At 41.3% G+C, this 25,007-nt stretch overlaps 1 protein-coding gene across 1 annotated transcript in view; it reads right to left on the bottom strand.

The window, feature by feature from the left end:
• The window catches only part of LOC126354417 (uncharacterized), a 75,352-nt gene extending 50,692 nt beyond the window's left edge, over nucleotides 1-24,660 (bottom strand). Inside the window, exon 1 of the mRNA XM_050004039.1 lies at nucleotides 24,484-24,660. Coding sequence (XP_049859996.1) covers nucleotides 24,484-24,523 — 40 coding nt within the window. The 5' untranslated portion in view covers nucleotides 24,524-24,660. The remainder of the gene's footprint in view (nucleotides 1-24,483) is intronic.
• Between the last annotated feature and the right edge of the window lie 347 nt (nucleotides 24,661-25,007).

The raw sequence follows: 25,007 nt of genomic DNA, 5'->3' as shown, positions 1-25,007 counted from the left end.
TTTTTTCAGTGCTGAGGATGGGGATTTGCAGCACAAATGGAAAAAAAAAAAATCGTAAGTATCTTGTAACATGCCTTAGAGAAGTATTTTCCGAGCAAGGTGTTAAAGGGATGGGAAAGTTCTGCTATGGTTTTATAGCCATGTTAGAAAACTGCTATTTAACAAAGATAACTTCATCACAGATTGAAGAGAAGTCAAAATCTAGCTAACAAACAAAATATGAATGAAGTGAAAAGGAGTGTAAAGAGAGCAACGAGAGAAGTGTTCCATAACTTTGAAAATAAAATTTTGTCAATCAAACTTACTAAAAACTCTAAGAGTTTTGGTGATATGTGAAATCAGTAAGCAGTTCAAAATCTATTCATCCACTCAGTGGCCATACTGGCATCGAAACATAAGGGGATGATGATGTTTGCTTTGTGGGACACTCAACTGCACAGTCATCAGCACGTGTACAAAGTCACAATTTTTACATGGTCCAGTTTTTTACAGTGTAATCTAGCCAATGTTGAAATTTAAATGATGATGAAATGATGAGGACAACACAAACACCCAGTCCCCGGGCAGAGAAAATCCCCAACCTGCTGGGAATCGAACCCAGGACTCCATGATCCACAGACAGCAACACTAGCCACTAGACCATGAGCTGTGGACAAAACAGAAGATAACAAAAAGAAGGCTACAATACTAAAGTCAGTTTTTCAGACTGTTTCATAGCAGAAGATCGTAGCACGGTCCCTCCTTCCAATGACTGTATGAATGTCAAAATGGCAGATATTGAGGTAACTAAGTGCAGAGTAGAAAAGCAACTATACTCAATTAGTAGTGAAGTGGTATCAGGACCAGAAGAGATCCCTATAAGATTCTACAAAGGTTATACAAAAGAACTTGCTCTTCTTCTAGGAGCAGTTTATCATAGATTGCTGGAGCAACAAAGGGTACCTAGTGACTGGAAAAATCCCAGGTCATGGCTGTTTTCAAGAATGGTCTTAGGACAGGCGCATTTACTTATAGGCCTTTACATTGTCATCAGTCTGTTGTAGAATAATGGAACATGTTCATCATGACATTTTTGGAGAACGAAAATCTCTATAAAAATCAATGTGGTTTCTGCAAATAGAGATCTTGGGAAGCTCAGCTGGCTCTATTCCTCAATGAGATCCAGTGCACTGCAGACAATGGCATTCAGGTTGATGCTGTGTTCCTTGACTTCAGCAAGACACTTCACACTGTTCACACTGCTGTTTAGTGAAAAAAAATATGAGCTTACCAAATACTGGACCAGATTTGCAACTGGATTCAAGACTCCCGTGCCTGTAGAACTCAACATGTTGCTCTTAATGGAATAAAATCATCAGATGTAAAGGTAATTTGCAGAATTCCCCCAGGGAAATGTGATAGGACTGATTGTTTGCAGTATATGTAAATAAAAGCACTCTTTCTTTCAGGCCATAAGTGGCCCATCAGGATCATCTGACCGCCATGTCATCTTCAGCTGAGGATAGTTGTTATGATGGTTTTCTTTGACTGGAGCTGCTACTATTCAGTCAAATAGCTGCTTTATTGGCATCACTAGGCTGAGTGCACCCTTAAAAATGACAACAGTGCATGGCAGCCCGGATGGTCACCCTCCAAGTGCTGGTCACACCTGACAGTACTTTGCTTTGGTAATCTGACAGGAACCTGCGTATCCACTGCGGCATGGCCATTGCCAGTATATGTAAATGATGTAGTATAAAGTTTTGGAAGCTCTTTAAAACTGTTCACTGATGATGCAGTTGCCTGTAAAAAAGTAGCAATGCCATAAGATGGCCTGCACAAAACTGATGAATGGTGCAGACTGTGGTATCAGATCCTGACAGTTAATAAATGTAAATACTGCTCAAACATAGGAAAAGGTTTCCACTACTACACAACTACACCATTGATGACAAGTTGCAAGGAACAGTATATATTGTAAAATATCTAGGACTAACTATCCAGAGCAACCTTAAGAGGAAAAAGCAAATTAAATGAACAGTAGGGAAAAGCAGATACCATACTGAGATTCATTGGAAGAATATTAGGGCAATGTAACTCATCCATGAAGGAAGGGGCTTACAAGGTGCTTCTTCAACAAAGTCTTGAGTATTGTTCATCAATCTGAGATCCTTACAGGTAGGAGTGATAGAAGAGATATGGAAAATCCTACGAAGAGTGGCATGTTTAATCATGGGATCATTTGGTCAGTTTACTATGTTACCAAGATGCTCAGCACTCCAGTGGGAGATGGTGCAAGAGAGGTGTTGTATGCCACATAGAAATTTACTATTGAAATTTCAAGAGAACACTTTCTAGGAAGAGTTGGAAAACATATTACACCCTCCCAAATACATATCTGTGAAATGACTACAGTGAGAAGATTTAAAAAAATTAGGACTAAAACACAGGTTTACTGACAATCTTGTGAATGGAACAGGGAAGTTGGCATCAGTTAGTGATACCAGAAGTACCTTTTACCACACATTGTTAGTTCGCCTGCAGAGTATGATGTAGATGTAGATGCAAATAGGAGGTGGAAGTTCTGATGGCAGAGAGTGTGGAGCAAACGTTGAAGTTGAGGGTGTTTTGCTCAGCAGTGTGTTCTGCTATAGGTTAGTAAACTCTTCTCTGGGTTACTGTTTTGCCATTCATTTGAATGCTCAGCTGTGTGGTGGTCATGCTCATTTACAAAGTTGTGCAGGAGTTACAGTAAAACTGGCCATGATTTGACTGCTCCCACATGTATCCCTGTCTCTATGGGTACTAGATGTGCCTTTGATGGGATTGAAATATGGTGAGCTGGATTGGTGTGGTGTATAAGACAGCCTTTGTACCTTAAATATTTACATGGGTGGTTGAGAATACATGTGGTATAAGAATGGACCAGAATATTTCATAGAGTGGTTGAGTAGCGGAATACCACTTCGGGAGTTATTGTAAGGATTGTTAGTGGGATGTTCCTCACTTCCACTCACAATGATACATAGTTCAAGTCCTGGTTAAGGATGTGGTTAAGCTGTTCTAGTCTGGGGTACAAATTGAGGACTGGGGAGGAGGTGCTTCTCTGTGCAGCTGGTCTGTGGAAGTAGTTTGAGAATTAGGATATCCATAGATATGGTATGGAAGATAACTTTTATGACTAGGTTCCAACAGTGGTGCCTGTTCATAAAGGACTTGAGATGCTGGGCAACAGGTTCTGCATCTGTTGGAGAGACTTTAGTGTGGAAGGAATGACTGCTATCATAATGCAAGTACAGTTGATGTTGAGTCAGCTTGATGCAGATAAAGGTTTTTATGGAATTATCAGAGAGGTGGAGTTCACAGTGCAAATACAGGAAGGTATCCATCCTTCTGCTCTGAGGAAGTAACATGCACGTTAAAAAATCTAGATATTAGTTAGTTTTATTCCCCCCTACCATTTTGGCAGTAAAGTAAAGTAAATGTTACCTGCAGCAAGGGATATTGACACTGAAACTGGATATCCAACTCACATTGTAATCATACAATTGAATCGCAAGTTGAAACCAAATAAGTCAAAATTTTTGATTTTCGTTTTGTCACTGAATAGCACATTTAAGAGGACAGCGTATCATTTGGTGTTGAAATGAAACATGCCATGTGCCTACAAATGGTAGAAATGGTGGTGCCCTTTATGCTGTTTGTTGTTGAAACCACATTGTTGATCAAATTATCCACTCAAAAACAGATTATTCATATGTTATTACTTTAAAAATTTGTTTTATTAAAAAGAATATTCGCCATTAATATGTACGGTGAAATAGTAACAGATGCACAATTGTTATAGGTAGAGGGCACTTTTTACTGTTACCAATCAGGTTTCTCTAAAAACTGTGATATAAGGTTTTAAAAGGTTAAAATTTACTTTAGTTATGACAGCAAACCATTTGCTCTGTACTGACATATATGGTATGTTGGCATTTAATACATTCCAAACTTTCTTTTTGTAAACTAAGATATTTCTATCACTAACTATATCTCTCATTAGTTATATTTTTAACTTTGTCTAACAGATCTGAAGATGGGCAGCTAGCCCAAAACCAGTAATTGAAAATAAAGAATAGCGATCAAAGACTGAAATGCCATATTTTTATTCTTACATCTTCATGACACAGACATCTCTGATCCACCTCCACTCCCTATCTGACAGGCGTTAGGAGGGGCGGAGGGGATGGGATAGCACCTTGGGGCACCACTATCCAACCCCCATCATAGCACCACTATCCAACCCCCATCATACCCACATTGTCCTTCCTCATCAACCACTCATAGCACCTGGATCCTGCCTAGCTGCCCTTTTCAACCTACCACATCCTCCAAAACCCCATGTTGCGGTTGGCAGGAGAGCCAACACCATGTTACTAGAGGAGGCCGAAAGGTACCTGTTTTGGCTCACGCAGGCTGGCGTGAGGTCTGGAACAGGACAAGGAAATTAGAATTTAGAAAAACAGACGTAGCTGGTGGAATACTTAACTTTAATCCATTAATGACGAACGTCGGTCTTGAGAGTACATGATTCACAATATCAATAGTAACTGACAATGGCGCCTTGCTAGGTCATAGCAAATATCATAGCTGAAGGCTATGCTAACTATTGTCTCGGCAAATGAGAGCGTATTTAGTCAGTGAACCATCGCTAGCAAATTCGGCTGTACAACTGGGGCGAGTGCTAGGAAGTCTCTCTAGACCTGCTGTGTGGTAGCGCTCGGTCTGCAATCACTGATAGTGGCGACAGGCGGGTCCAACATATACTACCAGACTTCGGCCAATTTAAAGGCTACCAACTAGCAAGTGTGGTGTCTGGCGGTGACACCACACCCCATACCAATTCTGCATGAAATCAGAGCTGAAACAATCACAAAACACTGTTGTTAACCTTTCCACCATAATCCTCAGTCCCACAGAAGTTTTAGTCCTATCCGAAGCCCTCACAGTCAGTCCTATCCCCAGATTTAACCTTGCTGAGCTTGTGAAAAATCTACTCTGCTTCTTTCACTCCCTACAGTGGAAACACTTCTTTCCCACCAATCCCTCAATCCAAAGTCAATCCAATCTCAACATCAAATCCTGCTGTCCCAAACCCTACCACCGTCTGACCGTGATGCTTCCACACTCCTACCTAACCATCCCCTGGTAACCTTCCAGGAATTCCTAACTTCCAACTTGGCCTCAACATCCTTGCCCAGGTCCTTCCCTAAGAACAACCACCTTTCAACCAAAGAAAGGAGTACATTATACAACCTAAAAACGGATTCTGATCTAGTCATCATCTTGGCAGACAAAAGTTCCACCACTGTTGTCCTGATCTGGAGTGAGTACCTAGCAGGGGGCCTCCACTAGTTGTCTGACACCTGCACCTATAAGCCCTGCAAAACTACCCCATCCCACAACTCTCTCTTAACCTCCAGTCCCAACTGAAATCCTTAGGTCCTTCCCAGAACCTCTCCCACCAATCCATGTCCCTACTGACGCCAACAACATCCTGCACACCCATCTTGTACATGTTCCCAAAATCCACAAACCTAACAATCCTGGGTGCCCCATTGTGGCTGGTTACAGTGCCCCACTGAAAGAATCTTGGCACTTGTTGATCAACATATCTAACCAAATGCCCAAAACCTAGCCTCCCAAATCATTGATACCAACCACTTCCTGCACCAGTTCTCCACCATCCCCACACCCTTATCTCCCTGATCCCTACTCATCACTGTTGATGCACACTCCCTATATACCCACATCCCACATGCCCATGGCCTTGTCACAATGAAACACTTCCTCTCTCGCATTGCAAATTCAAAACCCACCACTTTATTACTGGTATACCTAACTAACTACATTCCTCCACAACATCAATATCTTCTCTCCCATCCATTTCATCTGGTCCTCCTCCACTCATCGTACCACCTTCCTAAGTGTTGATCTCCTCCTCTCTGATGCCTCCATCCACCAATGCCCAGCAGTACCTGTACTTTGACAGCTGCCACCCCTTGCACACCAATAAATCCCTTCTATATAACCTGGTTGCCCATGGTGGACACATCTGCAGTGATGAGATTTCTATTGCCAAATTGCTGAAGGCCTCACAAAGGCCTTCACAGACAGGCAATAGCCTCCAGCCTAATTTACCAACAGGTATCCCATGCCATATCCTCAAACACACCTGATCCACACATCCATCCTAAGAACCACCCAAAAAGAAGCACTCCAATTTTCACCCAATATGACCCCAGACAGGAATGACTGAACCACATTCTTAGTCTGGGCTTTGATTATGTATCATCATGCCCTGAAATGAGGGACATCTTTCCCAAGATACTTCCAGCTTCTTCTGCCACCCACCCAATATCAAAGTCCATCCCTGTACCGTGTCCTCCTCTCTCCCCTAATCCCCTGCCACAGGGATCACAACTGTGGAAGACCCAGTTGCAAGACCTGCCCAATCCACTCACCCAGCACCATCTTCTCCAATCCTGTCACAAGATTATCCTACCCCATCAGAGGCAAGGCCACGGGTGAATGAAGCCATGTTACATACTAGCTCTGCTGCAACCACTTCACAGTGTTTTATATTGGTATGCCAATCAACCAGATATCAAGCAGAATGAATGGCCACTGCCAGACTGATGCCAAAAACAAGGTGGATCACCCAGTAGCATAACATGCATGCAGCGAGATTTCAATGGCTGCTTCACAACCCGTGTCGTCCGAATCCTCCCAACCACTACCAGCTTTTCTGAGGTGCCCCCCTCCCTGACCTGCAGATACGTGTGTGTGTGTGTGTGTGTGTGTGTGTGTGTGTGTGTGTGTGTGTGTGTGTGTCTGTCTGTCTGTTTGTGTTTGTGCATGTGTGTGCACGTGTGCATACAGTCTGCTGCCTCAGTACCCCCACCCAATTTGTGTCCCCATATAAGCAAGATGTGTGCTGTTATCTCATGAATATGTCTATGAAAGCTCATCCCCAGCCGTCTACCAGCTGCCCCTTCCATCTGTATGCAAAGCTAGCCCACATATAGCTCCCTACTCTCCCACAAGCCACCTGACACTTCTCCCCATTTCTCTCCCTGCCTCCCACCTCTCTCCATCCCTCACCCCACCCCATCCCATACCATCACCTCACTCCAGTTCACTCACCATGGGCCAGGAAAGAGCTGGCAGTCAACTGAGATTAATGTATTAACATTAGTGTGTGTGTGTGTGTGTGTGTGTGTGTGTGTGTGTGTGTGTGTGTGTGTGTGTGTGTGCATGTTTTTCCTACAAGCTTGAAAAAGGAAATGTATTCCAAAAGCTAGCAATCTCCATACCTTTTCTTTGTATACCTATAGCTGATGCAGCACTTCTGCTTTTCGGTGAGTCATCTCCTGTACTCCTAAATAATTCATCATTCTCATCTGTCATACACACAGTTTGTTGGCAATATCATGCTGCATATGTGTTGTGAGTGTACATCACCACCACCCAACAACAGTTTACAGTGCAATCAATGGAGTGTACTCTTTGATGTGATGCATACCTACCCCTACTTCAAGGGTCTTTGCTTTGAGATATGCATTTAAATGGTTTGTACTTTGTTCAGAAATAGATTTGTAAATTCATTTAAAACTCATGTATTTGCTGCAGTAACCCATTCAGCTGTAATAGAAGAGGAGAGACAAGTAGCTGATGGTACATCTATATTTACATTTACATTACCTATGTAGAAATAGTCTGCAAGCAGCTGTACAGTGCATAGTGCAGGGTACATCATATTACTGCTTATCTTCCTACTCCGTTCACCTATTGAACTAGGGACAAATAACTGTCTATATGCCTCTGTACATGCCCTATTGTCTCATATCTTTTTACCATGATCTCCACGCAAAATATTTGGTGGTGGCAACATATTGGTCACACATTTTTCTTCAAATACAGATTCTCTAAATTTACCCAATAAGGTTTCCTGAGAACTGCATTGTCTTTCTTACAGGGATTCCCATTTATGTTTCCTGATCATTTCTATTACACTTTCCTGTGGGATATATCAGTCTATTGTCATGCCTATTTGATAAAGACTTTAAACACTGGAACAATATCCTGCAATTGCTCACACAACTGAGTTGTAGGTGATTTCATTTACAGACTCATTGCACTTTCCCAGAACCCTTCCATCACACCTAAGTATTCCATGCACCTCACCTAACATTAGTTTTATCCAGTAATTCCATTTCATATCAGTTCTTAGTCTTCCCTATAAATACTTATATGATGTGGCATGCTTATGATGCTCATGATTTGTCTTGTAATCAGATTCTGTAGGGTCCTTTCTCTTTGTTATTAGCATTATGTTATACCTATCTACATTTAAAGAGCGCTGCCATTCATTACTACAAGTGGAAATAGAGTCCAAGTCTTTGTATGTTTCCTTACAATTGTTCAAAGATGATACTTCCTGTACACAACATCATCATCAGAGTAGAATCTTTCAAGGCTGCTCATCCTATGTAATAAATTGTTTGTGTGTATTGAGATTGTTGGAGGTCCTTGTGGCATACCAGATATCACTTTCATTTGTTGGAACATTTGGCATCCCGTCTAATTATTGGTTTCTATTAGTTAAATGTTTATCGAGTCAACTGAATATTTGTGAATATAATCTGTACAATCATGTCTTCGTTAGCAACAGATGATGTAACATAGTGTCATATGCCTTACAGAAAGCTAAGGAGGTGGAATCTACCTATTTATTAGCATGGAATACTGCTCCAGTTTAATTCTCGCACTGCAGGAGAGACGCTCAGTAGCTCGGTACGGGCTTTTGTTGAAGTTTCGAGAACATACCTTCACCGAAGAGTCAAGCAGTATATTGCTCCCTCCTACGTATATCTCGCGAAGAGACCATGAGGATAAAATCAGAGAGATTAGAGCCCACACAGAAGCATACCGACAATCCTTCTTTCCACGTACAATACGAGACTGGAATAGAAGGGAGAACCGATAGAGGTACTCAGGGTACCCTCCGCCACACACCGTCAGGTGGCTTGCGGAGTACGGATGTAGATGTAGATGTAGCAACAAAGATGAGAGATGTAGTTAAGAGTGATACTGGTACTGAGAAACAGCTGATACCACTAAACCTGAACAAGACCACAAATCCTGACAGAATACCTTCCCGTACTGCTTCTTAGCAATAGAAGAAGATGCACTTCACACCTGTGTACAACAAGGGCAGAAGAAGTGATCCAAAACACTACTGTCCAATATCCTTGACATCCACCTGTTGCACAGTCTTAGAACATATTCTGAGCTCAAGCATGACAGGGTTTCTCAAACTGAACATCCTCCAGGTCAATAAGTGTGGTTTAGGAATACACTGGTCATGTGAAACTCAACTTGCATTTCTGGCACTTGACATGCGGAATGCCCTCAGTCAAGGCTGTCATGTAGATGTAGTATTACTTGACTTCTGGAAACCATTAGACTATGTACCTTACCAACACTCACAGTGTAAAATGACCATTATTGCCCCTCACTGCAAACTTCCACCATTGGCCCATCTTATATTATCCATGGAGTACTATATATTTCTTATTTTCATATAAAATGCAAAATAATTTCTGTTATTTGTTACTATCAGATGCTGGAGGCATTTCTTCAGGACACAAGGGCAAATTTGAATGCAAATCATGAATATGCTTTGGGTATTTGAAAACCTATTGTAAAATGTATTCTTTGTCAGAATCATCCCATATGTTTTTCACATCAAAGGTTTCACACTCTCTGGAGAAAATCATGCAGAATTATATGCCGGAAGATACTGTATCATTGACCAGCAATAAAGGTTATTCACATAAGACGTGTAAAGTAAGATCTGTCAGTTATCATCTTACCTAGCCATGAATCTAATGTTTGCAACAGCATGAACAATGAGCAATACCATGCCCAAAAACTCTTTTAATATAGTGAAGAGACTGTTAAAACAGAATGGATTGGAATTTTAGAAAGTTGCAGAATGCTTTTCATTCACACAGACCATCAAAATTGAACTGAACAGAACAGACTAGAACGTCAAAAAGTTCCACAGTGCATGCATTCTCACAGATTGTTAAAAAAGAATGGCTCAAATTTACTTCCATGAATTGTTATTATATTCAAAATTATGCAAATGGCCTGAATTTTGTGTAAATTGGTGCCAAGTTCAAAAATAACCAACTGATGTGGGATGTTTTAATAATTTTGCATTATTTATCATCATCAACAGTGATATTTCTAACGTTTGGATGCACTTTCATGACACAACTGAGTTTTGATAAATAGTGCATGATGTTTCCAGAAATCAGTTTGCAGATACTGGAAATTTGGTTATGCAGCTCATGCTTTTCTCTCATGCATTTGAATTGGTGTATGTGTGTGTGTGTTGGGGCTTATGGGCACTCAACATCGAGGTCATCAGTGCCGAACAATTTGTACATGGGGGCAAGTATGCATCAACAGGAGGAATCCAAGAAAACGTCGATATTGAAAAGAATGGGATCAGGGAGGTAGTAAATTTTTTTCTGTTGAGGCAGTATTATTACTGTACGGTATGCTTATTGAGGTACCAGTGATACACACGAGTTGACTACTGTATTTCATGCTTTTCAGGAGGACAGAAGAGAATTCATGTCTAAAATTACTTGCATCTGTGGTAAAGTATAACTGAGAGTGGACCGGGTGATCGACTAAGGTAGAGCTGTAACAAGGTACGATTTTATGGTGGACTGATACATTCTAGGGAAGGAAAGGTTGCTGCAGGTCAATTTTTTTTCAGTGCTCTGTCCGGATGCATCAGTCATGTGACATAGCCTTCGTTCTACTCATATACAGCCACATGTTCTGTATGTGGTTTAAAGTACTGTCTACTTTCGACTGTTAACGGAAACCTGCTGGTCGTCAGAGGACTTGATTAAACTTGACACATTCCTCTAAACGAACTTTGATTTATGCGATCCTTCCTGTCGCCTATTGGGTGTAAAATTGAAACTTCAGCGTCATAACTAAGTCAGCGATAGGAGCTTGTGAGGTGCTGCAAGCCCCGTGTACAAAATTTCCCGACACATGTGTCATTTACATAGTTGTTGACGGAATGACTTGTAATTTTCACATGTTGGTCACTGCTGCCATGCGTTTATCTGTTTGCTTGTAGGATGTATACCCAGCTACTAAGGATCATTTTATATAGGCCTAATGCACGCATAGTATAATTTCTGAATCGTGATCGGATGTGAACAGTGGACACTCTAGTATCAGGGACCCTATATTATGCTCATATCACGCAGAGCAAGTGTTTTAGGGAAGTAGATTGTTTTTCGTTTTAGAGTTGCGGTAAGATGATTTATGGTAGAGAAATCAGGAAGAAGGATGTATGTTATGCGCTTGAAATATATTTCTCATATTGGAATATTAACAACGCTACAATTCCATAAGTCTGATAGGTTGCAAACGCATGCAATGTAACATTATAGGCCCGTTTTAAGTGCAGAACGTTCTATCCTTAGGACTGCGTGTGTTTATGTTCTCTCTCTTACGAATACCTTCGAAGTGCCGATCCTAGACTCTAGAACAATACTTTAGAGTTGATAACTTGGTTCATTTACGTAAAAATGCCTCGAACTCGATACGTCTGGAGCTCCATCGCCTATAAAAATTATGTATGCTATTACATGATGGCAATTTGAAATCTGTTACTATAAATCGATAAGGGTTGCTAAGCGCCTCGACATGGTCGCATCTAGAGAAATCTCGTGCACTTGGACGGGTTAGGACTCGGAAAGCTCAAATCATTCACGAGACATGGAGTGTAGCGGTCTTCTTCTGGTCGGTTGCAGATTAATTCGGTAAAATTGCTGCATGGCTGGTTGGTCAATGACAGTGTGAGGAGGGTCTTTCAATATCTAATTTTACCCTAAGACAGTGAGACTGCTCTGTGACTCCCACATGCAGAGAGATAGATCATAAATTAAACACTATGCTCGAGGTGATAGAAATATGTGGAACGCTGTCTAGTATACTTTGATGATTTATGTGTTCGAGAATTAAGACTCAATGGACGTACTGCTCAGTCATCTATCCATGTTCACAATTATACTCGCAAGGTGGAGAGGGCATGGTTTAGCTATGATACTGAAATTGGGGAAACATGCTGTCACATCAGTGGCCGGTGTTGAACTTAGCGTAAAATTCTTCGCACTATCAAGTGTGATTTTTATTATTAGAGTACATGGATGGTGTCTTTTTTATCCCATACCTACATTGGTTAGCAGATAATGATTGACTGATATGGCTTGTTTGAGTTGGAGAAAAAGTTTTGGTGGATGGACAGCAACTTCTGGGGTTTCCTAGCAGCAAATGAGTGATCACATACATGCGTGCAATATGAGGAATGAGTCGAAAGGGAACACATAGTCGTCAGCTATTCCACCAGTGTAAGAGAAGTGTCTAAATGTAGATCTTGTGAATCACCTTCAGACTATAGTTTGGAGACCTACGCCGACGACATAAAAGTCTTCCAGTTTGCTTTTGTTGTAAGTGTCTTTTATTTAAAATCAGCAGATGTGACGTGTTATGGTTTCCGCCGTAAGACACAGGAGGCAGTAGCAGCAGCAGTTTGAGGTGAAAATTCGCAGAAGGACTGTGTATACCGCTAGGAATGGTTGGTTGGCTGGCCGCACGCTGCGCTATTCGGGGGAGTATTGTGAAATTTCTTTCTCTGCGTTTGAGTGCAGCATAGCTGTGTGTCAATGCACCAGCATCGGTGCCTAGTTGACTTATAAATGGGATGAACTTTTATAGTTTGTAATTTTTTCTCTGCGGGAGTGTAGAGCATAAGGAAGATAGCATTTTGGGCTGACTGATTTGAATGGGCACGGATCTGTAGCACTTGTGTGTAGTTTGGAGACCTGCCACATTGCGCGTATTTCCGCCGAATGGTCAAAACACGGTCCTGTTGCACTAACTAAGGTCATTCTGTTTCTACATGGGTTGCTGAAGGTGACGGATATGTCTTTCTCCGACTTTTGAACAGTTCTGACTTAAATTGGAACGATCACATGCGGAAAGCTGTAGAAATGGGAGCAGTTGCACGACGCGTAGGGTGTGACTGAAAACATGTTCGAGGAAAGGTGACTCGTTTAGAGATATGAGAGTGCCTGAAATATGATTCACTTGTGGCTGTGAGCCTATGCAAGTACGTGCTTGAATGGAACGATCTGGTTCCAAATGATGGACATAATTTCTAACATATTGTGTAACACTAGAGATCTGAGAAGGTAGTGTACATTTTTCTTCTTACGACCTCCATCAGCACGTCATCTACTACTACTGTTTATGTTCTCAATGGGTCATGGCCTATAACTCTGCGGATATATCGTGGAGCCTCTGATATGGTCTGAAGACAGAATGCGCTGCAAATAATTAAGAGTTATCGAGTTGTGGTCAGTGTGAGGAAGTCGCAAATATCGCTTTGACGCCACATTCCTTAGCTGAATCACATTCAAAGTTCATTGTTTTTATCCTGAGGTTGCATCGGGGGCTTACATATTCCTACGATCATGGTCATGGTATTTGTCCCGAAAAAAGAAAACTACCTCATTCAGAGGTAGTGTCGTACCACCATTTGTAAAGCATGTATAGCTTTTAACATGGATACTTGTGTGCACATGTAGAACAAAGAGCGCTTGTGAGAGTAACATTCAGTAGTTGTTGGGATGGGTTTTTTTCTTTAACGTCTGGTCGATTAGAGCTCTCTTTCTATGACACTGTGGTAGGACTCGCAAGAAGAACCTAAGGGACATGCACACGCATCGTTGCTTTTGGGTCGGTGTTATTTCGTATCGCAGGCAATGATTTATTGACGAACTTTTATAGTAGTAGTGGCGGTGGGTGCGTGATATGTACGTATTTGAAAATCAGGTTTATAAAGTAAGTGTTTGTGGGAAGGAGATGAGTGTGTGCTGTTGTGGGGGAGGTATGGATTTGACTTGGTGGACTGTGATAGGAAAGGGAATAGTATGTCCAGTCGTAAGGCAGATACAGATATATCAATTTCCAGAGCAACTGCCTTTGGTAGGGTATATTTATGATACTTCGCTCATTGTCGAATGACGTTCAATTGATATAGTGAACGTAAGATGGAGGGCTTTCGTGATCAAGTGGAAATTTGAGAACATTATGTATGGGGGTGCATTTGCGCTGGACCGTTATTCCCTCCCATGTAAATTGTTTGGTTGACTGCTTATGAACATTTAGCGCGTTTATTTAGTAGAGACAAGATCGAATGTGGTGTGTGGAAGATAAGTTTGTCTGTTCTCTAGACATGGGAAAGACCTAAGTTGGCTTGTAAATTATATGGATGATTTGGGATCTGTTACATGATAGACTTCAGTATTCGAGAGTGGAAATATCAGTTTCCTCTATCTGTTACTAGTTACTCACTGGTCTAGAAGGCGCTCCACATAGCTAAAGTTTCGGCCTTGTAGAGAAATAATTTCGAGTCTATATCTTGGGAATTATGTTGCCTGAGCGATCGGGAGGCTACTGCTGTGTGCTTGATATCTAGAAGTACGGAGATAATAAAATAATATTATCGTGAAAATAAGTGTGTTCTTGTAATCGACGAGTCTGGAGACTGGTGTAGAAAGGCAAGCAAGCAGACAGGTCCGGACTAGAAACAGCAGGGCGTTTGTATCGATAGGGAAAGGAGCCTGTCTTTGTAAATCGGTTCTGAAAGTGACTTCAGTTCGCTGATGTAAAGGGGGTGATTTTGTATGGTGGGGGATATGAATTGCAAGCTTACTAGATCGAGACGGTACTCGGTGATATATTGCCGGAATGGAGATCAGTTTCACCCTCCAATATCCTTGCGGGTCTCCGATGTATTTGATGATCTGTAGACAACCTTGCGAGGTTTAGTTGTTGGTGCAATATGGTGATCAGCGTAAAATAGTTTATTACCGCTGAATTTCGTGTCTGTAGAATGACAGAAAAAGCTGACGGTGCTTCCCTATCGGTGTCAGATTGAAGCAGCAATTGTAATATTTGATTCTAGTTATACTGGTAAATATTTTCCTGGCTTTGAATATTCTTCTGAGTGTAGTATGTATTTCATGATCTGCAGAAAAATTTGCGGGTTTAACTGTCAATGCAATTTAGCGATGTGTGGAAAATAATTTTACTTCTGAAAGGTACCAAAAGAATAGGTGGATGGTTCTTTGATACCGGTGGCATCAGTAATTCGTCGGGTCAACTCTATAAGAGCTAATCATAATGCTGCATCGTTTGTGCTAGGATATAGCAGCCTCTACATAGCGTAGGGAACATTTGCATATATTGAGAACAAGAAGGGTAACACATTAGGATCGCTGAGGAGAGTGCATTCGATATTATTTTCGTAAACAGGTTCTGTTAGGGTAAGAAATTCCATGCATACAAGCTGAGGCATGAAGAAAGGGAGGGTTAACTATTTCTGGAGCAGGACACAATTCTCGAGAGTTTGACTTCGCTGTTATCTTTTTACAAAGAGATGTGATGTAAAAATAACATCGAGGACGTTGTTAGATGCGTTTGTAAGTATGTGCGTGCCCAATGCTATTGTGTCATAGTTGGTAAAGACATCTGCTGCTATGGAGTGTCTCACATTTGGGGGCCATACCTTGGAATTATTACGACAGTATAACGGTGACTGTATAGGCCCGACTTGCATCTGCGTTCGGCGGCCACACCTCCAGGCTGTGACGGAGCGCGGTCCTGAACAGACGTCTGTGTGTGCTTTGACTAGCTTCTAGCGCTTGCGCTCTGTAAATATATCTTCATTCCCGTCCGATCGTGTCATCATCGTCATCTACGTGAACACGTATTGCGACAGCAATTTCTCAGAAATGAAATATGAAAGGGATGTGGTTGCTTGCGGGACCCGGGCAGGGGCCTGTGCGTGGTTTGAGATCTGATGGATGCATTACTTATCACTACCTCCCGTGTACTCTACTGGACAGGGGGTGGCGGACTGTGCTTGCATGCATGGGATTGCATTATTTCACGAGCAGGTCTGTAGGCCGTGCTATGCACTATTTTGACAGCTTACAAGTACTGAGCATGTCTACACATCAATGTGAGGCATTATTTAAAAGGAGTGTGAATGTCTGTAATTAAATTATTTCCGTAAATTAGGAGTTGTTTGGGTGTCTGGAGACGGTTTATTGTGAGCGCAAGCAGAAGATGGAGAGTGTTTTGCCTCGGTGTGGTAAATATATTCAATTTGTAAATAAAATGTTCGAAAATAAATAGAGTGGGCTCCTTCCTTACACTACCCAGCAGCCTAGCACAGCCTGACTAATTTTAGCATAATTGCCGCCCCTACACCATCTGGGATTAGGTCATACAAGGGATGACAGACGATCTGATAGCAGTAATGTGTACTATGTCAGTTGGACAGTAAATCTCGTGGCGGAGACACCGCCTGCAAAATAAAACTTGTGTTCAGATGTGTTCCTACACCATCTGGGATTAGGTCATACAAGGGATGACAGACGATCTGATGGCAGTAATGTGTACTATGTCAGTTGGACAGTGAATCTCGTGGCGGAGACACCGTCTGCAAAATAAAGATTTGTGTTCAGATGTGTTTTCCCGCCATTTTGCTTCACCATCTTGGATGACGTCATGCGCTTTGCACATTAGTACACATTAGTACATGTTAGCCCGCTAACAAGGGTCGGTAAGGTGGCGTGGTGTTGGGTTGAGGATCGTGGAGGAGAATTTAACTATTTGATTCCAAGTCCAGGTGCGTGTGGCATTGGTGAAAATTGATTACAAGTCTTAGGTTCTATGAAGTCGAATCATGTGACAAATGCAGTAGTCAGTAGGAGTGCAGCATTCTAGGGGTGGGGGGTGCTAGGTCACGAATGAACACCGTGGTGATGGTGGGAAAATGTGGAACTTCTCATTTGATCATTGCATATTCAAATTGTAAATTGACTTATTGAATATGATTAAAATTGAAATGGAATTAAGTACTTAGGTAACTGATAGGTTAGATGCGATACTTTAGTTAGTATATTTACAGAAGACTATGTCCAGCACGAGTATAAAGGTGTGGGCTTGAGGCTGTGATGTAAGTGGTTGCTCACAGTCCACTGGCGCGTCGCATGTCCGGTTATAATGCGCGTGCGCAAGGGAGCAGACGATCTTGTGTCATTAGGCAACTTCATGGTAGTGCCCTCTGGTGGCCACGATATGAACTAAGGTAGTTGGGCTCTGGAGCTCACGGTGAACACAGTGGGTGCTGTCATCTTGAATATCGGCACTTACATCATGATCTGAGATCAGGAGAGCGCCCTCTGGTGGCGATGATATGAACTAAGCCAGTTGGAGTCCATACCCAGTGGAGAACACACATGCTTAAAATTGCTTAAATAATAAAGACAACTCCTTTTCCCCCACCATCTTCTTTTCTTAGTGGAGATAGTGTGGTGTGATGGATTATCATGTTGGAATTTGAACTTTGCGCCATTTTTCTTGGGGAGGGGGGCGTGGCACTTTACCACCGAAATTCAAATTTCCTGCCAACATCCGCCATGTTGAATGACGTCATGGGCGCCAATTTGGATGACGTCATCGCCGCCATCTTGGATAACGGTACTTTGGGGTAGAACACAGGTTGTCCCAATGCTTGCATATTAGGACCAATCGTTTCTGTAGTGAAACTTTATCATTAGTGAGTGCCAGACTTCATTCTTGCAGAAGTTTTAATCTCTCCCTTAACCAGCAGTGGTCCTCAGTCCATATGAATGCAGAATTTGACACATCTATAAACAAGGTTATGTACTCTGCAATGAAGAAAAAGCGGAGCTCCACTTCTCTTACTTAAGTTGAATGTTATTGTTTTGAACAGGTTTCCCTCACGAATTGTGAACTGAACGACTACAATAGTCGATAGCTCTTATCGTTTTCGATAACTGCGTTTTATATCTAAATGACGACGAGTTTGTCGCACCTATTGTGAACCGAACGATCACAATAGTCGATCAACAGCTCTTTCTGTTTTGATAACTGCCATCAAAATGACACCGCCTTTGCATGAAGTCTTGTGAACTGTAGGTTACCAGTGTTCACCACATCTTGGTATTCTCAAACAAAAGTAGACTTAACGCACGAGATTAGATATGACAGATTGCTATTTGCTATCTGAATTTGAAATGGATTAAATTTGATTATATCTTCAATGAAGAAACTCTTTGCTACAAAATATGAAGCAGTTATTGCATAAATTACCTGTTGTAAGTATTACAACTTAAGGATACTCTTTAAGCTGGTCACGCATTTTTCTGTGCAGGCAGAAATTCGCTTCATAGACTGAGCAAGTGGGTATAGCAGTCCATTCTGCTTCTTTCCAGTGTCACATCACTCCATTTCATAACATTTATCATCGTTTTGTGAGCTTGGCTTTGAATCACAGCTCTTTATCCACGAGCAGGAGTGGAATGAGTTGAACCTGCCTCCCCCAATGAAGCAGCATCAGCTTATCACATATTTTTAAAGTAATTGCATGTCGGAAATCGCTTCACAAGCCACAACAGGGCACAGCAAAGTTAACATGGAGACAATATTTCTACAGCAACATGAGTCCATCAGGAGTTTCGAAGTCATAATCGAGGTAACGAAAGAAGGGAGATAGCGCTACAGATTTACGATGTATATCGTTATGAAACAAGAGTGGGCGGGGCCTGCCGCCATCTTAGGCCGGTATTACACTATCAAATTTCTTTGTTAAATATCTTTGTCAAAGAAATTTCATGGTGCAATAGGGATCTTTGTCAAATGTCGCCTGTCATCAAATAAATTTTATCAAATCTAGTGCCTTGCTGTAGATTTGATCAAAGAAGCCGCTTGTCTTTTGTTCACGTGGAGCGCTAGCATCGCTGCAGCGTACTGTCATCTGTAGTGTTTTTTATAAACATTGCCGGTAAATATAATTGGTGTGTGTGCAGACAACTACAAAATTAATAGAGATCTATGAAGCCGATGAGGCGCTTTACAACTTGAGGCACCCTGAATACAAAAACAGTTTAAGAAGATTGGAGACCTGACCTAATGTAGCCTAACCTAACTCTCTCCTGAAGCAAGGAATTAGTGTGTTATGCCGGCCGTAGTAGCCGAGCGGCTCTAGGCGCTACAGTCTGGAACCGTGCGACTGCTACGGTCGCAGGTTCGAATCCTGTCTTGGGCATGGATGTGTGTGATGTCCTTAGGTTAGTTAAGTTTAAGTAGTTCAAAGTTCTAGGGGACTGATGAGTACAGTAGTTAAGTCCCATAGTGCTCAGAGCCATTTGAACCATTTGGAGTGTTACATCGAGCCTGTCTTCTGCATATATAGCAGTTCTTAAGCGAGTATTGTGTTTTGTCATGTGAGGATACAGTTCACTGAGCACATACTGAAATGTATGCTCATCCATTCTGATGTACGACTTGACATCCTCCACTACTTTACGATTGATTCTTGTTCATTATCCCTGTGTAGTGCACGCAACAACTGTTACAAATACTACAAATTACTGTGCTAATATGAATAGCATAGTGTCAGGAAGGCAGTTTCGAACATTTTTGTGTTCTTGAATGTGTATTTGCTCTAGTAATACGACACATGTGGCATCGTTAAAATAAATTGTTTTTTGTTGGTATCAAGAAGAAAAGGAAATGAAGTGAAAAGCACAGTTTCGTAATCCATTTAATTCGCCTGTTTCTGTATTTTTATCGACAGCAAATTAAGCTGGAATTTCGAAACCAATGCTTGTTTTCTTTACTGGTGTTGCTTCTTGTTCGTTACATTTTCAGCTTTTAACTCGTATGCACAACATTTTTAATGTTCACGTTTGCAAAAACTTACCTACGTGTTCTTTGCTAGCCCATAAACGTGTACATGGCATGCTATCGTAATCGCATGTGAACAAAGTGAACGATGATTGAAATGTCAAAGAAGCAGAACAGCATAGAGGTATTCCTACATACAGACTAAAGAGTTCTTGTTTTATTAGACTGTCACTGCATTAGTTTCAATGTTGTTTACACATCTTCTCTCTTTGAAATTTTACGTGTGATGTCTCAGTGTGTGACCAATAAAAGCAATTTAAGGGGTAAACAAATATATATTTTTTAAAAAGTGTTCCAGCACTGAGCAATAATGCAAACGTTAATAAGGTAATGGTCTCAAACAATTAGACGCGTTAAATGGATATTTTACTTTAACATGTGTATAAGTAATTTTTTAGTAATGGTAGCCTAACCAGTTTAACATACAGGCCTACTTATCCAACATTAGCTTATTTTTTTTTCTTTTTCCAGAATATTTCTCCGTAGTAACTGTCGGTTTTTCAGGAATAACCAAACCTATCACAACTGGAACTATGTCAACTTTGATTATTTGCTTCATTATATACATGAATTTCACTTTGAGGTTTCCAAAGTATGTAAGTCTATACCATGGTTTGTCATATAGCAATAATTAGTTTCTTTCGTGCTCCATGTATCATTTGCACCATAAATTGTATCATTTTATATTATCATCATTTTTTTAAAAGTATGCCTTCATGCTGATCGTTTATTAGTTTTGTTTTTTTAATTAAAGACAGACAGATACGAGAAATTCTTACCCACTACCATTTTCATATTACAATAATAGTCTTCTGGGGATTAGCAGGAGTTATTAAAGAGAACCGTTTCCAGTTTAGCTTCAAGTTTTCCTTTGCTGTCTTTCAGGCATTATCACTGGGTAAGTGACGGAAACTTATGGTTGAACCCTTGTTTGTGCTACAGACAATCTTAATGTGGCGTAATGAAAATCATTTATTTCTTCTAGTCTTGTAATTCTCTACATCATTGTTCCTGTTGAAGTGCAGTAGACATTTACAACGAACTTCATGAGGGAATAACTATGCTGTGAAGTAGATAGATTGCTACTCATACAGCGAGCAGCAGGCAGACATGACGAAAAGAGTGTTTACGTTTTCGGCCAACTCTTCAGAAAGAAAGAAAAGCTTACACACAACACTCACACACATAGGACATACAGGGGATAGGTAAAATAATGTGAACAGTGGTAGTAATGGAGTAGTTGTGTCTGACGTTCAACACAAGTAAGGAATGTATCGGGATGCGGTGTGCGTGTTCAGTACGAACTAGGCATCAGTGGAAGTTGTGCACACTTCGAATCTGCATTCAGAGGCCGAGGTCGACGTGCAATGAAAGACCTAACAGAGTTCCAAAGAGGGCAGGTTGTGGGGGGCCGAATAGCTGGAGCATCAGTAACCAAGACAGCCAACTTACTGAATGTTTCAAGAGCAACTGTTTCAACAGTCATGACAGCCTACACAAAATATGGAAAGTCGTCATCGAGTAAACGTAATTGTGGGTGCAGATCAAAACTAAATGACAAGAGATCGTCGTACGCTAACACGGATTGTGTCAAAACAATACAAAACTACTGCGGTTAAAGTGACCGTAGAGAGCTCAACAGCCATCTTCGAGACCCCGTATCTATCGACACTGTACGACGGGAACTCCATAAAGAGAATTTTCATGGACGAGCTACTGTACCGAAACCAACACAAAGCAGCGTAAAACATGGTGTCAGGTGCATAAATCATGGACGGCCGATCAGCGGAAACACGTGATATGGTCCGACGAGTCAACGTTTTCGTTGTTTCCAACATCGGCCCTGGTTTACTTCTGGAGAACGCCAAAAGAAGTCCACAATCCTCATTTCTTGATTCCGATGGTTAAGCATAGAAGTGTGATGGTGTGGGCAGCCATCTCATGGTGTTCTCCTGGTCCCATCATTACTATCAAAGACCGTGTTACAGCCAACGATTATGTGAACATTTTACGTGATCAGGCGCGTCCCATGAATCGAATGTTGTTCCCCAACAATGATGTCATATTTCAGGACGATAATGCAGCTATTCACACAGTCAGGAGAGCGCAATCGTGGTATGAGCAGCATGCAACTGAACTGCAGCGTCTTCCCTGTCCAGCACAGTCCCCGGACTTGGAACATTATCGGACCCTTATGGGCGGTACTAAAGCCCAGTCTCCGGAGCATATTTCCGCCTCCCTCATCACTACAGGAGTTTGAAGAGGTTCTGATCGAAGAGTGGCATAACATTCGACTGGAGACTATACAATAATTATATGGCAGTATTCCAAGAAGAATCGCAGCTGTATTACGGGTAAAAAGGAGTTCAACCCCTTATTAATAAACCATTCCTAAGTACGTGCAGGTGTTCACGCTATTTTGCCTATCCCCTGTATGCTTCTGGCTGTGCTAGCCAAAATATTTTTCATTTAACGAGGGAGGAAGTGTGAACGATGAATAATCACCGGCGGGAGAATTTTAAGGCATGGCATGCGACACCGACAGTCAGCGCGGTCACATAGCCGTGCGTTGTGGGGAGAACGGAAAGGACGTGGGGGTAGTGCAAAACTCTGAATCTTTTCCGTTCTCGCGTACGTTGTGCGGGGATGAGACCGTTGATACAGTGTGGCTAGGATGTCGAGCGTTTGCGGTTTGGAAGGCAATGAAAAACAGAGGAATGAATAAAAGCAAACAGCGCAACCATAATTCACGTATAAAAAAGAAAATATTACATGAACGGCTCCACTTACGAATAAATGTGATTCTTTTAAAGTCTAGATTACGATAGGATCGATTAGTACACACGTAAACGACGCAAGCCGGAATTTTTGATAAACCAACTACGTCTCCACTGAATAAAAGCACCAGATGCGGTTTAGAATACGACCACAAGAGCTGATAGATATCCTCAACGGTCACGCCAGACTGACACCACGGGTACATATCACCGCGGTGAACCATGGAAGTATACGTGCGATAAACCTAATGTTTTTGGCTACATAGGATGGGCTGACAACTCGCTTGTTTTTTTTTTTTTTACGGTCATGATCTAAATATACACTCTTTCAACTCTTTAAAATAGCGACTACTGTCGGTCACCTCGTTGTAGCTCTATAGAAAGCAGGAGGTAGTTCCAAAGGATAAATTTACGAAGCTCCTAAAGAAATTGTCGGAGAGGATGCGTAATCAGCAGCTAGATCTACTAGAAGGCTTCAGAAAAACTGGTATGAACGCCTAACCAGTGAACGGGGTACCCAGAAGGCTGGCTACCTCAGTTAAGGAAGATAGTTCGTTGTTTGATGTCACTGGAGATGGGGGAGTCTGAGAGTTTACAAGTCACACCACTGAAACAAAAACTGTGTAGATATAAATTTGCTTTGTGACCACCTTACAGGCACACACAAGACCCATGACAATTTCCGGCAAATAAACACTAAAAATAGACGAAGTTCATCGGAACACAGCACTGGTGTATTTTCACTATACTACAATGATCGAACACGGTGATGTAATGAGTCCTCTCTTAAAAGATACGACGATTCAGTTGGTGGATGCCAACCGCACAATATTCTCACAAGTGATATTTGTCTCAGGAAGTATGTTCGTATTTGTCCAAGACCCATGACAATTTCCGGTAAATAAACACTAAAAATAGACGAAGTTATCGGAACACAGCACTGGTGTATTTTCACTATACTACAATGATCGAACACGGTGATGTAATGAGTCCTCTTTTAAGAGATACGACGATTCAGTTGGTGGATGCCAACCACACAATATTCTCACAAGTGATATTTGTCTCAGGAAGTATGTTCGTATTTGTCGCGAAGGGGATTTTATCTCGGTTTGATTCCAGGAACTCAGCGAACATATACGTTGTTCATGCAACAACAAAAAGAAAACATCCAAGTAACGACTCGAAAAATCAGATGAAACTAGTTAACTTCCAAGTGAAGTTATTTTCCCTGAAAAACAATACCATTACTTATTCGATGAAATGAAGAAAAACTGCCATTGATGATGTTACAGTTTACGATTTTTGATATTTTTTTTGTTTTCTGTAGTCGCATGATATATAGATTAAAAGAAGTGTGGGATAGCTTTGCTCATTGTGCTCTTATTGTTACATAAACGTGTTGGAAGAACACCTCAGACTGGGGCGATAGCTGGAGAATTATTTTGATTTGATTTGATTTATTATTGGTCTTGTAGATCATACAATTTGTAGAGCAGAGCACTAATTGTCCGATATAAGATTGTAGGAAACAAGTTTCAGACAGCGATAGAAGAACGTAAATTTCACCAAAGTATAGTGGTTTCGCATTGCACTCTGACCAGAAATTTATACTCGGGTAAAAATTTGCAGACAAAGTATATACGAACGAATACATACATGATGTAGCATAACATGGCTTAATGTTAACCTGAATCACACTTGTTAGCATGAGCTAACATTCTTAAGGAAACGCTTTTTCTTAGTTCAAAATTAAACTGATAGAACATGTATTTTGCTGAATGTAGCAACATACCTTGCCTAGAGGTGTTATGTTTCGTGCAATGGGCTGCCATCACTGACGATGTTGCGAGCCGAACTCCCTCTTCAGAATTAATTACGGAAAATTTACCACCACAAAAACTTTGATCCAGAGAATTATTTTCAGCGGCGTCTCTTAACCGAAATACGTTTATCCAACAATTAGCACCAAAAAGTCAAAGATTATAACATAATTAAAAATATAGCATAGGTGCGATAAATGTCTTTGTTCGGTACCGATGTGACCATGGAGGCAAAGAAAGAATACAGTGATCCGTGACAGAAGAACAATTTTCATGTGGCACTGTGTTTCTCATAATATGGTGCCAGCTGAAACCACGGCTATCTATGGACCACTCGTGCCAAATTCTCTGCCGTGTTTACACAGCTAGAATAAGCACTCATCGCTTTGAAACCAGCACTAAAATCGTATGAAAGTGGAATAAAGCATTAATTTTAATAACTAAGCTGTGCGCCGAATTATAATTACAGGTGTAGAATGACAGTTGCCTTGATTGC

Source organism: Schistocerca gregaria, chromosome 3, assembly GCF_023897955.1.
Source record: "Schistocerca gregaria isolate iqSchGreg1 chromosome 3, iqSchGreg1.2, whole genome shotgun sequence".
Lineage (NCBI taxonomy): Eukaryota > Metazoa > Arthropoda > Insecta > Orthoptera > Acrididae > Schistocerca > Schistocerca gregaria.
The sequence above is the reverse complement of the archived record's forward strand: the minus strand, read 5'-3'. Positions and strand labels throughout refer to the sequence as shown.